General features: G+C 43.7%; 1 protein-coding gene across 3 annotated transcripts in view; it reads right to left on the minus strand.

The window, feature by feature from the left end:
* The window catches only part of ABTB3 (ankyrin repeat and BTB domain containing 3), a 187,781-nt gene that overhangs the window by 30,704 nt on the left and 137,129 nt on the right, over positions 1 to 19,948 (minus strand). For 2 of the 3 annotated variants that reach the window (XM_055808510.1, XM_013299071.3), the window contains exons 5-11: positions 12,629 to 12,794; positions 9,106 to 9,195; positions 5,731 to 5,832; positions 4,523 to 4,616; positions 4,278 to 4,413; positions 2,408 to 2,628; positions 822 to 1,000 (exon numbers count right to left, since the gene is read on the minus strand). In XM_055808510.1, coding sequence (XP_055664485.1) covers positions 822 to 1,000; positions 2,408 to 2,628; positions 4,278 to 4,413; positions 4,523 to 4,616; positions 5,731 to 5,832; positions 9,106 to 9,195; positions 12,629 to 12,794 — 988 coding nt within the window. The remainder of the gene's footprint in view (positions 1 to 821; positions 1,001 to 2,407; positions 2,629 to 4,277; positions 4,414 to 4,522; positions 4,617 to 5,730; positions 5,833 to 9,105; positions 9,196 to 12,628; positions 12,795 to 19,948) is intronic. The other variant, XM_055808511.1, reaches the window with a different exon arrangement.

Raw genomic sequence — 19,948 nt, forward strand, 5'->3', positions numbered from 1 at the left:
TTTTAGGCTTTTCATCACTAAAATGATTTTCTGGTAACAGCACAGTTGACTGGGCATTCCTTGGGAGCAACTGACTATTGGGGGACTGGTAGAGAAGAGACTGTTAGTTAGGAAAAGTTTTAAAAGGAAGTATCTATCCTTCACTAGGTAAGACATTTTCCTCTCCTTGTCTGCCGCATGATCATCCCCTTTGCTATTATAATTGTATACCCAATGGTACCTCCCTCAAAAGGTTTTGTTCGACTGATTTGTCTGGCTAAGAAAATGTCAGCTGAAAGAATAAATTTGGGAAGGGTGCAAGCACAAACACACAGAAGATTTTAAAAAATTACCCCGTTCTGTGCTTCTAGAAACCAGTCTCCCCACAAGTTTCACAGTCCAAATCCCACATGAAGGGAAGAGAAAGTCATGTGACACGTTAAAGAAATCCAAAGCAAACTTGAATATTAGCTTTGTTGTACTGTCCTGTGACACAAGTTGGGTAAAGTTACTCTTTGGGCTGGTTTGCTTATGAACTCCTCTTGCCATACTGCAGTGACCCTTTTGACTTTAATTTCAGCACTGTGCAGAAGCTTCTGCTGTCTCTCCAGCTTATTGTCAGCATCAGTATTAAGCTGTTCTAGCAGGAGATGTGATTAACTTGCGTGTTCTTAACCCATGCTTCCACAGTGCAAAAACCTGAGATACATAATACAAATAATAATAAATCCTATACAGTCTGAAAAAGCTTTGGAACAGCTGTGCACAAACAGTATCACAAGCTTTGTGTCTTAGGGGATGGGAATGAGGCTGATTTTTTAAAAACGCACTATTTATCCTACCTTGCTGGCTTTCAGTATCTCAAACATCAGAGGCAACCCTTGTGTGATGAGTTCCTCTGTGTATTCTTCTTCCTGAATGGACTTGAATTCCTTTAGCAAGCACTGGATGAGGGGTCGTCTGTGCTGCTGGAAGGATGTGCGCAAGGACTCCAGCCACGTATGCAGCGTCCAGGGAACACCTATAGATAGAGGACAGAGCTCACTCCCAGCTTCAGAGAAGGATGTGCCCTTCTGCTTTTTTACCTTTATTTATGTTAAGATTTTAAGCAAAAGCTGCCAAATAATCCTAGAAATCAAATTCTTATTTATCCCTGATTGAGAAGGCCATCGGTTATCAGGAATCCCAGAGTTAATGCACAGAGGCTTTCCTCCAGATATTAAGAGAAGACTGTGGTCTCTCTGCTCATCTAGCTTTCAGCTCCTCTGCTGAGACTGCCAACTTGTGGTAATTACTGTGGTGCTCTGTCATGCAAAAACCTTTTGGAACCTAGATTTACACTAGCTCATTTGTTTGAATGCAGCCCGGGAGAGCCACTGAATGGTAAAAAACCTGATTTTGGTCACTACGCACCTGGATTCAAACTGGTGGTCTTCAGAGTAAAACTTTCTTTAAATGCTACCCCATGTCCTCTCCTGATCATTACTGTTTTCCCTAAACAGCACTGGGAGCGTTAAGCAGATCAGCCTTTTCAAGCAGTTTGTCGTGGCAGAACCACTCTCCAGGAACTTAAAGGGAACTGCTCCCATGCACTGAGTGAGAAAGCACATGGAGCTAAAATACCTCTGCAGGCATTAGGCTGGATGTGACCTAGTTTCTGCTCTTGCAGAACAGAGCAGGAGAAAGCAAAAGCCTGATGTTTGGCTACAAAAGGTTTTTCCTTCCATTTCAGCAAACATCCAGTGCCTGGAGAGGAGCCCCGTTACTCTCCTCCTGTTCATTGCCAGGTCTTTGCCTGCTCAGCCCACTCAGCGAGCCATCGCTCAGACCACCGCACACCCTGACCCATGCCATGTTCCCAGGGCTGGAGCATCACACCGGCCAGAGACGTGTCAGGCACGCAGATCAATGGGGATGGTAAATACACAGTCCAGACCGAAGCTCCTCTGCGCTACCCGACCACCCTCCCCACAGGCACAAGCAACTGCCCAGCCCGCTGGTTTGATGTTCCAGCCCCGCACTGGTAGAGTTGGCATACCAAGAAACCAGCTCCCTGCTCCTGCCCTCAGAGGCTCACAAGCCTCAGAAAATAAAAGATGTTTTAGTGGTGGACTGCTTTACAGCAGAGTGTGAAAGAGAAGCTGTTGGTGAACACTGCTCCAGAGTCTTACTTAATGCCCTGCCACACAGCAGTGAAGATGGCTGCTGGTGGAAACCACTCCATCCTGCAGAAAAGTGCCAGTGGCCCCTGAACAGGAGTTGTGGAGCCAAAATGGGCTGGGAACATGCCAAACACCCCATCGCCTTCTGCTTCCACAAGGGCTGAGTAAGGTGCAGCTGTGGTCAGTTTAAGCAACAGCCCGTCAAGAGAGATGCGTTTCCTACAGCGGTCTCTCCCCGAGGGAGAGGAGCGGGCGCCAGGACTCACCTATGCTCCGTATGTCAATGGTCACATCCACGTAGCCGTGCTCGGCGCTGTGGTACATGGCCTCCTTCAGGGCTTTCAGCTTGGCCTTGCTGTTGCGGCTGGCACAGAGCGGAGCTGCCCCCGAGTCAGGCAGGTCCGTCCCCTCGGCCAGGATCTCCTCCAGTGACAAAATATCGCTCTTCTCCTTCTCCGGCTGAGCAAGCAGCTTACGAAAGACATTCCTGTCAATCACAGCACAACAGAGAGAGGGGGAGAGGGAGAGAGAGGGCAGGAGAGCAGAGTCAGTGGCTAGGCTTTCGTTGTGCCCAGCGTACTTGCTGTGACATGGCAAGTTAGGACAACCCAACCAGGAGATTACTCTAGTTAGTGGCAGAACCAGCTGACAGCAGACCTGAGGCAAGCACAGCATCTGCTAGCCCACCTGCACTGCCTGGGCCACATCCGTGAGACACTGCTGTCACAACAGGAACCATACAGATGTCATGTGAGTGGTGGCATCTCATGGGAACAGAGACGCATGAGCTAAACGTGACTCAGGACTTCTTCCCACAACCTGGGAAGGCTGAGGTGCCTGTGGGACAAGCTCTCAGGACTTCCACCATGGAGGCCACTTGAGAAGGGAGCTGCCTGGAGCTACTGAAAGCACCACCACTTGATTACACTCAAAGCGGTCTGGGGAAGCTGGAGCAGCTAGACATTCAACAAGGCCAGTCAGGGTAGGTTCGAGCACATCTGGGACCACTTTGCAAAGCCACAGATCCAGTTGAGCTATCAAATAATAAAGCCCAAACACAGAGACTTGGTGCCCTCAGGTCTGTACCAGCGTAACCTCCTCTATTTCAAGAGTCGCTCCTGGTTTCACAGCTGTGAGAAAAGAAACCAGGCTGGCCCCCATCCCACCTCCCTCCTACTCCAGCATCCTCCCTGCACCTGCTCAGACCCTGGTGTGGAGTGGCAGCAGGGCACGGCATGTCCCAAACAAATTTCAGGCAGAGAGGGAAGGAGGAGGTTGTGTTTGTGAGCAGTGTACAGGCAGAAGCACAAGAGCCAGGGCCTGCAACATGCACAGCCAGCAGCCAGTCTGAGGACAGCTCCAGGTCCTCCTTGGGCACGTGGCTCCCGCTCGTGCTGGCTGAACGTGAGACCCCGATAACCAGATTGCCTTCCCTGTCCCAGGGATCCCTCCTGGGCTGCAGACGGGCAGTGTTGTGCGAACCTGCCCTGACATGCCGTTAGCATGTTGTTAGACTAGCAGCTCGTCTCTAAGCAAACAGACGGTAGGTACTGTCTCTAACCTGTATCTATGTTCCTCTGGATGGCTACAATCAGAAAAGTAGGAACGTGAAGATCATAATACTAATCCATTACACTGCAGTCAACTCCTGAGCGTTGCAAGATCATGCATGCCAGGTGCTCATTTCATTACTTTTTTTTAAAAAAAATTTGCAGCATACATACAACGTGAAGACACACAGGACTTTGCAGTAAACACAGATGGAGAAACTCTATTCAACAAAAATTAAGGCTGCAGCAGTACAGACACCATTCGCTCAAACCTGAGAAATACATCGAGACATTCAGAAGGAATGTCTTTGGCATTCCTTTCTGCAGTCACATCAGCTGCCATTTAACAACCATTACATTGCAACACACCACAAGGAGTCCCTTTCCTTTTTTTTAAATCAGGTATCAAAAAGCAGCTTGTACCACCAACTGTTTAAATTCACATGCTAGCAAAAAGCCTTACATCTCTGCTCAGTTGGTGGCATGTTCATTTATTCATGCAGAACTTTCACCCATCTGCTCAAACCGGATGCCGAGGCAAAAAATAAGAACTTGAAGGATGCCACTAGACTTGTTCCCACTCTACCTGTGTCCATGTGCAGCAGCCTGACTGAAAGAGTTCATGTCACCTTGTGGAGTCATGGAAATGCCATTCCTGTACATTGTTCCTATCATGGGGTCAGCTCCTCGCTCCAACAGTAAACTGACCAGTTCAAAATTTCCTGCAAGTCAAGAGACGCATTTTTACTTCTTTCAAAATCTAGTATTTGCCCACCTAAAACACAGATAACAACTGAAGAATATATTACAGTGGGAGAAGAAAGTCCTTACCAGCAGCTGCTGCCAACTGTAAAGGAGTTTCAGAGTAATTTTCCTCTCCATGCTCCAAGGAACCTTCTACCTTTGCTCCAGCATCCAGCAGCAGCTAGAAAGAAAATTCACTATTTAGAGCAACTGGGGATATCACAGTCTTCAGAGTTCATGAACAGTGACGAATGAGAATCTAATGCTTCTTGTCATCTGCAAACCAGATATGATGGAGACAAGTGACATGCAAATTCTGCCCATTGTTTCACAGAGGCAAACTGATTCCTTTTTTCGCTCATTTTACGCTGCCAGACACCAGGAACACTAGTGCCCAGCTTTAGAGCCAAAAAAGTGTAACCCAGTGTTTCTGAATGGGAAATGGGGTAAGGTCAGTGTTAAGGAAGTAATGCACTGAAGATGGAAGTACTGAAAATTAGCCCAACAAGCATCCTTCCTTCATGGTCTTCTAGAAGCCCAGCACCATCCTAAAATGGATTAGATTTCAATTGCCTCCATCATAAAGACATGACCAAAAGAAAGGCAATTCTTAAGAACCAATTGTGGCAATGAGTCCAAAAGCTGTGATCTCCATCAGGGACACTTCCACGTGAATAACAACAATGCTGAAAACAACACTGGCCAAGAAGAGCAGGATGGAGCCTGTGCTCCAGCCCCCTCTTGGCCATTTCTGTCTTGAGACCTTCACAGTTTTGGCGCTTCATTAAGTGTGCCATAGACACAGCTGTTTTGAAGAATAAACCTTCTCAGTGTCTGAGATGCCAAAGCACAGAACCAGCATACCCTACGTGACACCTCAATGGGGGAAGGAGAGCGAGTGCTTCTCCCCCTCTGGAGCAGCACAAGGGCTGTTTGTCCACCTCTTCTCCACCAAGGCAGCAGTTTTCTGTTTGCTAGAGTATTATAGTGTAAGAAAGTGTAATGAATGAATAAACAAACATATAAAACAAGTGGTCAGGAAGGAGCACAAGGAGTTGTCAGACTTTCTTTGGTGCAATTTTGCTTTAAGATTGTCCTATTTAAACCTCATATTGGTTAAAGGTTTGAACACCACATTCACTATATAATAGGTCTTTTATATATCAGTACACTCTAGAAGAAGCAGAAGTAACCAATATGAGTATGACAAGAGGATACTGGTTTGAGATGGATGTAATTAGAACTGAAGAGGAGAAACAAAAGAATGAGATGCAGGTAGGGAAATACAATAATACCTGAACTACAGGAATATGTCCATGCAACACAGCAAATGTCAGAGCTGTCCAATGGCGGGTCTCAGGGTGGACGGATGGGTATTTATGAGCAGTACTGACAACCTACAAACAAATTAAAGTTATTTTTTTTAAAGAGCTATACGTAATAAAATTCAACCTGCCTGAAAGCCAGGCACGTGAGGGATAAGTGAAATAGAAAACCTGGGAAGGGTGCTTTACAAAATGATTGGCTTCATTTTTTTTTTCCTGTAAAAATTTTCTCAATAGTAAAACTGTTCATGCTGATTTGACAGCTTGAATAGAGTCCATACCAAATGAAGTCTTTTTACCAACTACTGTAGCTCCATCTAAACCACTGGCCACCAGATACTTTTGCACAAGGTCAAAACATCCACAGCTGGTTACAGCAGCACACACTGGGGAAGCAGGGACGGATCAGGACACTTACAGCTAAGGATCACTCCCACTGACTTCACCAGACCCTGTACCAACAGCTCTGGGTCTTGGGATTGCTCCAGGCCCAAAGAAATCCTTTCCACATAAATTCCTATGACATTTGTCACTGCTGTCATGAAAGACACATCACAAGCCCTACCCTAGAGTGCACAGGTGTGCTTCCAGGCTCCTCCTCTCCCACTGGAGGAAAAAATTTGTCACTGCTGTCATGAAAGACACATCACAAGCCCTACCCTAGAGTGCACAGGTGTGCTTCCAGGCTCCTCCTCTCCCACTGGAGGAAAAATATAGCTGCGAAGTGAAGGGGCAGAGTAGCACTTCAGGAATGATTTAAAAAAACTGTCATTTTTACTGTCTTCTCCTGTCTGAGTTGAGCTAAAAGAGCAGGGTGGTGACAGTTAAGACAGATGCAAACTATATCCTTAGAAAACAAAATGGTATTTTTCACATTGCTCCTTCGATTTTCTATGCCTTAGCGCCTGGTTCCTCTAGTGCAGACATCGGGGAAGATGAATAACCACTCTGCTTCCCATTCCCTGTCTTGAAGAGGGGGGTATTAATATTGACGAGGTTCACAAAGATGGTAAAAATCTAATGAACATTTGCAATCCAAGACTGCACACTCAGATGGAGTGCGACACTAAAATTCAAAATCTTATTATTGACCTTCAGAGGAGGACTAAAATCAGAGTAAAAGATGAACCATCTCATCAGCCAGCTATGCTTTCACTATCTTGTCTGAAGTACTTTTATCCATGGGGGGGAGCAGGGCCAGTTATTAAATGCTCAGTTGCACTAGCAGCTCGCATTTCCAAGCACCACATGCAGCGTTTTGCTAGAAGCACACGACCAGGACCTCAGTCCCAAGGACAGGGATGAGGGCAAACACTGAAGAGCCCATGCAGATCCTGCAACTTGCCAGAGTGGATCTGCACCAGCACCTGGCTGTCATCACCCAGGTTTGCCAAGGAGAGAGCTCAAAGTGTAACAGGAAAAGTTTGCTGGCCTCTCAGCAAAGGCATGGTACTTCTTTGGGTCTGTGTTTGCTTAGAAGGAAGAGGATTGAGCAGCTTGTGCCTTGAGGTTTAGGCTGGGGAGCAAGAGCAGCGGAGGCTGAGGATGGGCACGATCACAGTTTAGTGAACACATCCAGCTCCTCCTCAAGCATGGCCTCTCACCACTGTTTGGGGCAGCCCACGGAAAGCGGCATAGAAAAGGAAGTCATCCTAACTCCTTTGCTCCTTTGGTTTTTGGATTAGAATTCTTTCCAGATGACATGGTGTTGCAAAAGACCTGTGGTGGACTGGGCTTTTAAGGCCTCAGTTGAGATTTGCTGAGCAGCTACAGGTCCCTCTGACTCCAAAGCAAACTGCAGCTTCTCAGCACATCTGGAAATGAGTCCATTTTTGCTAAAGATGGGCAATCAAAAAGGGAGGCACCCAGTATTTGACGCTACTTTTGGAAACATATATATATATATATATAACTGATTTGCAAAGTGAAAGGGGGAAAATGATGCAGGCACCTGACAGAGTATTTATTTTTGTTCATGGTTGATTTGCCTTTTTTTTGCTGTAATTGCCCAATTTGCACAGTTCGTTGTGGTGTGCACAAATCATCTCATAATTGCACACCATAATTATTCACAGTTCTTGTCCCAAAGTGTTTTCATTTCATTTTAGAGCAAACACTCTACAGAAATGAATCAGGGAGGTTCACATTCCTCACTAGAGCTGTTCTCTCAGATGTCAGCAGTTTCAGGAAGACAAAACTGTTTAAATTTGCATTTGCTTCAAGTCTGGAATATTACTGGACCAACTGGGAGGACTGCTCCTAATGAAAACTTGTCCTAGGAACCAGCTAATGCCATCTCACCTCTGAGGCACAGGCAGGGTTAAAGGAGAGATCAGTCTCCATGCCCAGCCAGTCTTTGGTGTACCTACTGAGAGTACTGACAAGGGTTCAAGTATTCAATTATTGCCAGCTCTTGAGGGTGGTGTGCTTGAATTTGGGGAACTGAAATCATCAGCTGACTTCACATAAGCCACCAAACAGCAGTCACATAGTAGTGACTATCGGTCTCTTAAAAGTGACATCCATTTCTGCTTTTAAATTAGATTTTTCAAAAGTGCAAAACGTCTGGCTGAAAGCAGTGACTACAATTTATCAGCTCGCTCAAGTCCAAACAGAACAGATGGAACACAGATAAGTGAAGCAGACAGCTTAATTTACTCATGACCTCAACAAATTGAAACTGGAATCATTAACAAATAATTCTTTCACGGATTTTCAAACGGCTTTTAAAAAATGTACATACCTGCATTGCACTGAGTTGGACCACAGATTGTTTGGTGGACAGATTGTGTAAGTTTGTGATGTGCATTCATCAAAGAGACATTTATATTCTGGGAGCTTCAAGCTCCTTATTCAACAGTTTTTACACCAAGGTACTTTGTAAAACAAAACAGTGGAATCTACATTGCACTTGTGTGCTGGGGATGCTTAGCTGGAACATCCCGATGCATAGAAATGCTCAAGCTTTGGCACATTACCAGACAGATATTTCTTTTACCCCCTTCACTTTAACTCAGCTAAGATTCAGGGAGTCCTTCCAGTATCATTGGAGCTGTGCTCTGTGCTAGCACTAACGCCTGTATTCATTCGCAGTGTGCAAACACAACTAAATTGATATTACCTGTGGGGCAAGTCTGATGACTTGACCCCCTTCTGTGCAGTGAATCCCAATTTTAACCTAATGCAGTCTGATTTCACTATTCATTTCACGTGGTGCCATGGAGGATAAGAGAAATTTATCTTTTTTTTTAATTCTTGGAATTTTCCCTCTACTACAGTTGCAGGGGGTAGTTTAAGATGTAGACAAATAACAGAACAAAGATACAACCAACAGAAAGTCCTCACCTCAGCATTCAGATCTGCTCCAGCATCTAGCAGCATCTGCACCATAGCCTCATCACCCCTGACACAAGCATACATCAGTGGAGTCATGCCCTAGTCATTTTTTGGAGTTAAAAAACAAAGGAATTGACAAATTTAACACAGAACTCTCTTTAATTTTCTTAAACAATTATTTAAGTATATATCATCAAGACTAACAGTATGTATGTAATGAAAGCCATTACCTCTGTTACAGACATGCCCCTCAGACTAGCAAAAGCTGAACATTTTTGTAAAATCTCCATTTTTGTTGTCACTTGTGTTGACTGTGTTTTTTTCACGTTATCCTCAGCATCCTCAGCATGGTGAGTGAAACCAGGCTTGCCAGCCTCATCTCCACCTTCATATACTAAACCGAGCATCTTTGTTTTTGGAGCCCGAGAAATGTTTTTATCAAAGCAACTGTATTTCCACCGGTATTTTAAAGAGAGTAATTCTATTCAGTTTTCTATGAACACAGTTTCATAAAAACTAACCTTTTAGTAACTGAAAGAGTCTTTAAAAGCATCTCAACTCCTCTTTAAGATAGGTCAGATTTGGGCACAGCTTTTTCAATGCAGATACCGTAAGGGGCTGGGAATGTCAAGGCTTTGTACAGCACTCCCTAGCAAACAAGGACTTAATTTTAAATGAAATGCCAGACAGTATTGCTGCAAGTTGCCGTCTCTAGGAAAACGTGGCCCTTTTTGGAGGAAAAGTAGATTAAGTGACCCTTCACTACAGAACCACCACAATGCCATTTGTATTAATCTAAAATACCTGCTGTGGCTGATCACCATTTCCCTTAAGATAAGTATTACCGTGGCTGTGGTAATGAGTCCAGATGAACCCCTGAAAAAGTTGTTAAATCTACCATAAATTATAACAGAAAAAGCTGCTTATTAAATACAGTAGGGGGTGTTGATAAACAGCCACCAGTTGGTTTACAGTAAATCTACTGTAGCACGCAGCTACCTCTCATGCAGGTTTATAGCCTATCTCAAGGTCCCCTGGTAAATTTGCTGTCAGACGATAGCCCATTTGCTCTTTAACCTGAGTGCTGCCGTGAAGTGATTTTCAGAGAAACTGGAAGTGCCCAGCATGGCCAGTCACAGAGCCATGACACCTCTCTTCCCAGCAAGAGCCCAGCACCACTGTTTTGGTTGAACTGCCCCATTTTTCCTGTTTGCATGCAAGGCTAAAGGTAGTTGGTGCTTATATATGGACAGGCTGCTCTTGTAGAGAAAATATAAATTAAGGTTTGCCCCTGCAAGGTATTTAGATCTCTCCTGAAACACACTGACCATTTCACAGGAGCAGATCTGCAGTGTCTTACAGAGACACAGAATAAGGGTATAGGCATTTAGGGACTCATGCCAATATCAAGAAAAAACAAGTTCACCCCAGGCAAGGAGAGTTCTTGAAGTTTCTTGCAAAGTTGAGTGACTTGAAGTTACTTGCAAAGAGAATTTGAAACTACTTCAGCTACAGTCAGTGGCAAAACATTTCCTTTGGCAGTCCATACACACTACAGGAACAAACAGGACCACAAGAATTACAAAAAATTGTGTTTGGACCTTGAAACATGCAGACAGGATGGCAACTTAAAATTAAAGACATGTTCTTTCAACTGTTTTTTTTTTATTTCTGTAAGTGGCATCATTTGATAACTAAAAAAAATAATAATTGATAAATATATAAAAAAAATTAGCACAAGGGGTCTAATCAGATCTGAAGAAAAGAATTTGAAATCCTGTGCCGGTGCTCACCCCTGCAAGATGCAGCACGTGGGCAGCCATGGCAAATAACCCTGTAGCAATGCCTGGAGCAAAGGGTCTGCCTGGGGACGACATGGGATATTTTGGCACTGCTGAAGCTGAAGAAGGACTTACCACTGACTAAAAGGGGCTCAGAATGTCATTCTGCAGTATCAGGGTTCTAAAGAGTTAATAAGGTTTCCAACCTCCTCTTCCCTTGCACTGCTGTCCCTGCTGCTTTTGCCTCTGCCAGTCCCCCCAGGCTTGCTCTGCAGCTCAGCCTTGTGCTGCAGCATTGCTCAGCCCCCCTCTCTTTGCAAGCGAGAGGAATGGATTTTTAATGAGCCCGTCATTAGTGTTTGACACAGGAACATGGTAACAAGGTGCACAGTCAGTGCATCAAAGCGCATTTGGCTTTCGGCAAAATAAAAAAAGTACTCTCTTTCAGCCTTGTATTGCTTAGGGCTCTGTCCTACAAGATGTGGGACCCTACAACATGTGGGATCTCACAAGATGTGGGATGTTTGATCCAGCAAAGCATTTAAGCACAAGCTTAACTTTCAAATAAGGATGTAAGCGTACATCCAGGGATAAGCATATGATTAGGTGCTTCGATGAATTAAGCCAGTGTTCCCAGGTTTCAGCCTGGAGGACAGAGGAAATATATTGTGAAAAGTTTCCAGGTTCAGACTAATTTAAAATAATAATAAATTAAAAAATATAATGTATGAACCTTGGAATGAGCAGCCTGATACAATTTTTTTAATTTCAGGAAGTACTGCCCTTAAGTTTTTCTCCAACAAATCCACAATATTGACTCGGTCTGAAGCTACTGAACAGCAACGTAACTCACAATCTTGGAGCAGCTTTCATCTCAGAAGACTAAACACACTAGCAGTTCAGCTCCTGTCCCAAGTGACCACCTCAGGGGTGGCAGCTACCTGCCTCCTGCCAAAGGAGATGCCACAGCTCTGGGAACATGCAGTGACACTTTTACCAGGGGGACCGGAAAATTCAGTGGACTCTAAGAGGAAACTGTAGTATCCACGGCCATCATTTCCCACTGGGAAGGGGGAACCACCTTGGTGAGCATCACAGTCCAACAGACTGCTGCTAGTAGGTAGCTGCAGAGGCAGGCTTATCCCCAGACACAACCACCAGTCTCATGAAGGTGTAACTCCAGGGAAATTAAGGCTTCTCAACTGGTGGATGTTGTCCACAATGACCAGCGGAGGGGTAACACTGCAGAGATACCTTCACCTCTGGAAGGTCAGTTCAAACTGGGCTGAACTCAATTAAAGAGTGCCAGCAATTAATTGTTTCCTGCCAGGGGTGTACGTGAAAAGTGTTGCAGATCCCAAGGCAGTGTTCAGTGTTAGAATGCTCACCACACGAAGCCATGCCCCACACCACTGTTCACGGCACTGCAGCAGTTTTAAGTATTCAGATGAACGCTAAACTCTCTTGGGATCTTCTGGCTTTATTCGACTCAGTTCACTGTTAAGATTTCAGGGGATGCACATGCCCTCGTGCTGAGTTAGTTACCTCAGTACCAACGAATCAATACAGCTCGGAAAGACCAAACTTAACGTAGATGTTCACCTGGCAATGCTTTACCTCAGTGTTAAGTAATGCACATAAAGCATTAAGGTCCTGCCTATGTTTAGGTGAAAGCTGGGGCTTGTTTTCTGTGATAAGCAGACAAAACTCTCACATTTCACAGTCGTTTCTTTACGTTTCTATCTCGTTACCTGTTCACTCATGCTGTTAATCCCATCCGGCCCCAGCAAGGATATGGCTTGTTTAACCAGATCTGTCCGGCCACAGTTGAGCATCCGGAAGCCCAGGTCCTGCTTGAACTTCGCTTCAGTGGCAACTGCATCCAGTTTCCGAGATGCACAAAAACAGTCGTCAATTCTGTGGATGTGAGAAATACACTCCCTCAGAGGACAATCAGAGGACAGGCCTCGCTGTTCCTACAAAAATAATACTTTGCCCTGTCTTTGAAGGATGTAGGTCATGCACATATTCATTCTCCTTTGACCTGCGTGTTTGAGGGAAGTGCTGAATAGGAAATGTTAATGCGAGCTAATGGAGATTGCCCTTGGTCTATCCTTCATGGGACAAGTACATTTTATAAAAAATTGGGCAAAAAAAGCACAGCTTTCAGTTGATTTTGTTTCCCTATTTAAGCAATGCACAATACCAGTCTCATTGCAAGTTTTCTCACTGCACAGTGAGGTTATCTGGTCCCCTCGATCTCTGAAAAGTTTCAGTGGCTTCAGTAAGCTTTGAAATTACATCAAATGGATGTATAATCATTGTCAATACAACAAAGAAAATAATGTCACTCCTAACACCTTTAAGGATCTTTCCAGCACAGCCCAGTACAGTAACAGGGAAGCCTTTTCTGCAAGTTGCAGAATCCCAGACTGGCTGAGGTTGGAAGGGACCTCCGGAGGTCATCTGGTCCTCCAACTCCCCTGCTCAAGCAGGGCCACCTGTAGATCAGTGCACCATATATATGATCAGGGAGAAGGCAGACTTGCCAGGTAATCTTGGCAAAACACCACAAATCCTTGCTGGCTGCGTCTAACAGACGAGATGTCATTCTTTTAAGGTCTTACTCAAAAGATCTCCAAACTGTAAACTGCTCAAGATACCCATTTCAAACAGAAGAAGGGCTGGAGTTATTTAGCAAGATGTGAATCTAAAGCTCTAGAGAAAGCCAGGCAATTCAAGTCTGATGTTTATCCAACTTTGTTTCATCTTATTAAAAGACAGATTTGCTTTTCTTTCATGCTGAGGAGTGTCTGGGGCAGAGGGTGGAGTCCAAATCCACAGTGCTTTTGGTGTGAACTTGGATAAAGGACTGTTTGGAAAAACATCACTTTCATTCTCCAAGAATGCTAGGTCAGAAAACGAGGGGCTACTACGAATGAACACCAAAATGAAGATCAAAAGTGAAAAAGTGAAACATACATCAAATACTTGTTTTCTATTTCGTATGTAAAAAAATGCAGGAAACCAAAAGAAAAATATAAACAGCACATCATTATCATTTAAATTTCTTCTTCAAAGTGCTTTATCAGAGCTTTAAAAATATATAACACTGCTTAATATTTAACAGCAATATGCAACAAATATGCTGTTTATATAAAAGCAGTGGTATGCAGCAATAGCTACTCTTTCAACAGAGGAAGGAAAGTGAGATGAAAAACACAAAGTATTTTGATCAAAGCTTCTGCAGGACTTAGTACTGAAACTGGCATCTGTGCTCAAAGCTTGCTCTCTGTTGTGCTGGGCCACGACCAGTCTGAAAGACAACAGATAGTCTGTTGATGTTCATACTATGTGCTCAGTTTGGGATTTGACTGCTAAAGAGTTGATGTCCTAAGAATGCAAACAAGGTATGCTTGGAGTATCATTACTCAGGGGAACAAGGATGACACTTCATCACAACAGCATGCTGCAAGATTAATAATACACAACACTCGGTTACAACAAATACACCATAACAGCAGTAACAGATTCTGCACCAGTAATATGCCAGAATATTAAAAACCACAGAGATTAAGAAAGCAATGCATAGCAAGAGTTTTCTGCAGTAGTTTCTGAGCAAGTTTAAGGAAAAAGCAAAACCAGCACAGATACTGAGGGCTGAGCTCAATGACACCAAGATCCACAGGAGCAATTGCAGCTTAACACATTCACACTGTACGGCACATTTCTGACACAAGAGCTACAGCAACATTTGGTACTTGTTACCCTTATAGCATGAGATTCTAGAGATCATCTGTGCCCTCCTTTAATGTATGGCAAAGATAAAGCATGCTCAGAAGTTAGGTGGTGGGGGTTTTGGTTCATGGAGAGAGAGTCTGGACCTCCCAGCTGCAGCTGGCCATTTCCAGATGACTCTGGGCTGAAAAAGGTGGTTCCTCAGCAAAGTGCAGCTATGGAAGGATCTAGACATCCTCTGAGGACTGCAGAGTTGTCTGCCACTATGAATCACTGCCTGTATTAAGTCACTGCTTCATCATTTGTACTGAGGTATGTAACACCGATCTGAATAAAATGGGTCAAACTCGGTGCTGGCAGGAACAGGCAGAGCTCCACTGACGTCAGCCCAGCTCCGCGCATGCAAAATGATAGTTGATGATCTCCTCTTTAAAAAAACAGCCAGATTTTGACCTGGGTTGCACACCCACACAAGGGAGGAAGGAGGAACAAGGACCTATCTCACTTATCCTGTATGGGCTGCCCAGATCTCTACTCTGGCACAGATTCAGAAATTACTTACTTCTCCATAAGTAACTCCACCATGATGGCTCTGGTCCCCTAAAAGCACATCAGTGCTGCTATAGCCAAGGAAGCTCATTAATTACAGCTGATATTGGCTATCAGCAAATCAGTACTTCTCAGTCAGCTAGGGGGATAAGGGTCTTGCTCCAAGGGCTCCGGGATGCCACAGCTGCACAAACACTGTAACAATAACAGGGATGCAGGGGAGCACCTGGGCTGCACAGCTGCTGGGACACCAGCAGTGATGAAATGCGATCTAGACCAAGTACCACAAAGCAATAAACCACAACTTAGTACCACTAGCAGTGGTCCATTGCCCAAAAAGGACCCATCATGAGTGAGTTACAGCCCTGATTTATGGGACATAGCAAAGGAAACTATACGGCAAAATCTGACAAAGATCATTGCCGGTGCCACCACTGTCATATGTTGACTAATAAAATGGATCGTGATCAAACTGGGGAGTTTAATAAAACACAAGCATGATGCAAGGGAAAGGAATGGATGATGCTTCAGAAGAGAAAACATAGCAATGTCTCAAAAAGTCAGAGAGATGAATGAGTAAAGGAAAAGGAGATTTAACACATACAGATAAAAAGCAGTGAAGAGACAGATCAAAAGTGATCAGGAACTACAAGTACAAAATAGGAGAGCACAGCCTCACTTTTAACATTGGAGAAAGCCAACTGAGAAGGCAGTACAGCAGACAGACCAAGCAGTCATGTTTCAAAATGAAAACTGAAAAATAAAAAAAAACCCAACCCCCAAATCCATCAAAAATCAACCCTAAGCCACCACATCACTGCATTTGCTCCACAAGTCCTCCTTCATACCATTAATTGCATAATGTTGATTCCAAAAGAGCAGAGGGCCTCTGCTCCGTATTACACTGTGTAAAGGAGTGCTGCTCCACCACGGACACCATCCAAAATCACACATATTAAAGGATGCAAGACAGAAACAGGAGGATGGGAATAGGCACCCAGGCTTGACTCATTCAAGACTTCTTAACTTTGGACTGCAACAAATACACTGACAAGCTGTCAAGAGGTGGGAAAGGGATGGGAAGAAGCTTGAAAAATAAGGTTGACGAATGGTTAAGTCAGCTAAATATATAGGGTCACTTTTTAGAGTTGTGAAACTGTGCCTGCAAAGCAAGGGAAGCCAGTGTAAGCACAGACAGAGCTGGAAACCTCCCCAGCTGCACAGGTCACAGCCCTTTTGCCAAAGTCTTTGTGATCTTTCCAAGCACACAGGAGGCTGTCACTGGCCCAACTGTGGGATGTCCCCTCCAAGGCCACCTTGGTTCGTTGGCAGATTCTGCCAGCTGCCAGTGTTCACACAGGTTGTCCTTTCCTGAACACCTCACCCTGCAGAAAAGGTACTTTTTCATCAAAGGGACAGGGCAGGCTGATGGTAGAAGCAGAAGACCACAGGGGACCAACGCTCTTCCCTCCCTCTTCTCCCTAGGGACAGTCTCGGGATGGCAGGACTTCACCACCCCAGATGCTGGCTGGGTCAGGTGAACTTTCAGGTCCCCCAGAGGCGACACATTGACAAAGGCAGGACTGACCAGCATCCTTTGAGGGTGATGTCCTCTCTCAAAAGACTGAGCCTATTTTAGATTTCCCTGTTCAGCAACCTGTGGAGCTGGATAGGCTCCTTGGCACAACCGCTGCTGTACACATGCTCCCACTTTCAGAGCTGAGAAATAACATGCCTGAATTAATAACATACACTGACCACAGTCCTTGTGCTCAACAGCAAATCTGCCCCTTTGATTGAGGCGTTCAGTCACTCAGCCTGTAAGCTCCCTAACTGGTCCCTCCCTACCTTGAATCAAGCAAACAATTGCTTCTAGAAGTAAAAGGAAAAATAGAAATAGGTGAACTCTTCCTGCTTTTGTATCTGTAGCAAAGTTGTGACTGCATTTTTTAACTTACAATGTAATACAATTTTCTCCAAGTCTTCTTTTAATTCCTCACAGATATTGCTTCCACAGCAGTTATCTTCAAGATCATTAGTGTTGCCACTGCACATAATTAAACTTACTTTGCCTTTATATGGGAATGCCATGGTAACATTAACTATTTGCGAATGGTCACTGTCAAATGCTGCACGGTGACCATGACAATCATACTCTGAAATACTCAACCCTCTGCAAGGAATCAAAGATAATCTTCTTCATTTATAATGGCTCCTAGCAGTACAGTACATTATTTTTATCTTTTCCCAAACCCACATTACAAAAATATAATGCAGCATGTCTACAGCAATAGTTTAAATGCAAGTGGTTTGTTGGGGGGGGTGTTTCATTTTCACTCTGACTGGCAGACAGAGTCTGTGCAGATCTTTAACAAGTTACTCATGGATTGAATGCATTTGGGAAAATGGATCATTCAAAGGCAAAGTGTTTCCATCATAACATAGACACAGCAGCTCTGTTACTACATAGTTTTTTAACTATTTGTTCTTTGGGAGGGGATTATTGCTATAGTCAGTAGTGGACAATTAAAAAGGAAAAAAAACCCCAATGCTCTGTAAAGAAACTCTGTAAAATAGAAGCAGGAATGTCTTAATCACGTTCTAAGCTATACATGCTGGCACAGCATACTAATAGTTGATTTAAAAGAAATGGAGTGCTGACTCCAATGAGCAGCAGCCCAAACGTTCCCCTCCACTGAAATGAACAGATCATCATCCTGATAACTAAGCACCAAACCCTTGTTTGTCCACCCAGGACTTGATCGCCAGCCCTTTCAATTAAAAGAATGATAATCTATTAATTAAGTCCATGTTTTTAGCTCTGTGGAGTTTATTCAGTCTGTCTCTGACCTAAATATGAACGAGGTCTTGAGTCAGAAATTATAGTTCAGCTGGTTGGAAGTCTGGAAGAAGTCATATTTTTGCCAGCAATATACATACATTTGCAATGCTGAATTTCTTGGGGTCAGGGATCACAGTTTTGATCTGGGTATGCACAGCCCATAGCACAACAGGGTCCTGTTTCTTGCCTGGGGCTCTTCAGTGAGACTACAGACACAAACGGCAATAACAGGAGCGGCAGACAATTTGACTTAAATTTGTGAGCACTCTTTTTTTTTTTTTTTTTTAACGCGGTGCTTTAAAAGGGACTATAATTCTGATATTAATAGGACTCCAATATAAATACTATATTGAGACAATTATTTGCATTTTCAGTTTTAGAGAGGGAAACATAAGCACAGACATGTTGATCAAAGTAATGAAGAACACTACTTTTTAATACAGACATTAAGTATCTCCATTTACTTTAATCAGGAGCCAAATTAAGACAAGAAAATAAAAATACTACAGATATTTATTAGCCAACTTCTTATTCTTGTCAAAGGCCTGAGAATAAATTGGTTACAGATACTGGAAAATAAATGTAAAAAGTGGTGTGACTATCAAATCAAGACTCAAAATCTGTATTTCAAAACACTCTTTATATTACATTCCCATGTACATAAGCCAGGAACCATGTTCAGACATATTCTGACTTCAGATTTTGAACAAGGCCAACATATCATAGGAGAATTTGGGTCAGCTTCATCTTTCATATAAATAGGTAGCACAAGTATTCACTTAGGAGTGGAAGACAGTATGTTATCTGTATCCTGATTATTATATTCAGGAATGTGTATAGAGACAGAGCATATGAAACAGTAATGAACTTGCTTGCAATGGGAAAAACCCAGGAAGCTGGATCCTAAAGCCCATAAAAATACAAGTGTGTTCTGCCCGAAAAGTGAAGGAGAACATGAGGACAAGGTCCTCCACTTCAGTATTTTTTTTTATTACTGTTGTCTTCAAGCAGCCAGTTGGCAGGAGAAGTTGAGATTCACCTCAGGAAACCCGTGCTCTACCTTTTAAGTAATAAAATCTCCTTCATCCACTGGCACCATCTGCCCCAAGAGACTGCTGGATTTTGTCAAGTAGCTTGTTTGCTACTGCTCGCTGGTTTGCCATTTTGTGTCTAATTATGGCAATAGCCATGGCTGATGTTAAAGGAGTAGTGAAAATTTGTGGGAAGAACAAGGACGTTCAAGGAGCCAGGCAAACACCAACCATCTCCACTTAAAAGTGGCTGTATGTAATTAAATAGCAGAATTTCTTAGTGATTTTTTACTCTCTCCCTCTCCAGAAACTCGGCCCCTTACACAGCACATTTTAAGAGAGAGCAAAGAGCAGTGGAAATATTTTTCTGCCTTCAAATCTCTATTTATTAAAGTCTATATTTTCATGCTCTAGCACAGGCACAGGATTTCCATAAATAAAACATTAAATGCAACTCTTCCTCTTTCACTTTCAAGTTAGAATTGCATGTGCGGTATGGTATTACGATGACATGGCAAATGGTACAGACTGCTCTGAAAGAACAAAATAACACATCTGCCCTTTATGTTGCTGTACTTTTCCCTTTCCACAGTTTTAAGAAAACTCTCTAGAATGACCCAAGGATGCTCGCATGTTAAATAAGCTACACTCTTGAGGTTGATAATCCTATTTTCCTAGACTGCCTTCTTTTAAAAGGATGGTCCCTGACAGAAAAGCAGATTTAGGTATTCTCAGGCCAAGCCTAACTGGAAATTAGGACTTTTTTTCAATTAAAGACAAGTTTTCAAAGGCAGGCATTGCATTTGCCCAGAGACCTTTCTGAATCAGAGCTGTAAATGCAACTGGGAGCCCTGGCTATGGCTGCAATGGGGCAGTGGCTGCTGAAGCATATGGGGCTGGAGGGTTAATAA

This window comes from Falco peregrinus, chromosome 6 (assembly GCF_023634155.1).
Source record: "Falco peregrinus isolate bFalPer1 chromosome 6, bFalPer1.pri, whole genome shotgun sequence".
Classification (NCBI taxonomy): domain Eukaryota; kingdom Metazoa; phylum Chordata; class Aves; order Falconiformes; family Falconidae; genus Falco; species Falco peregrinus.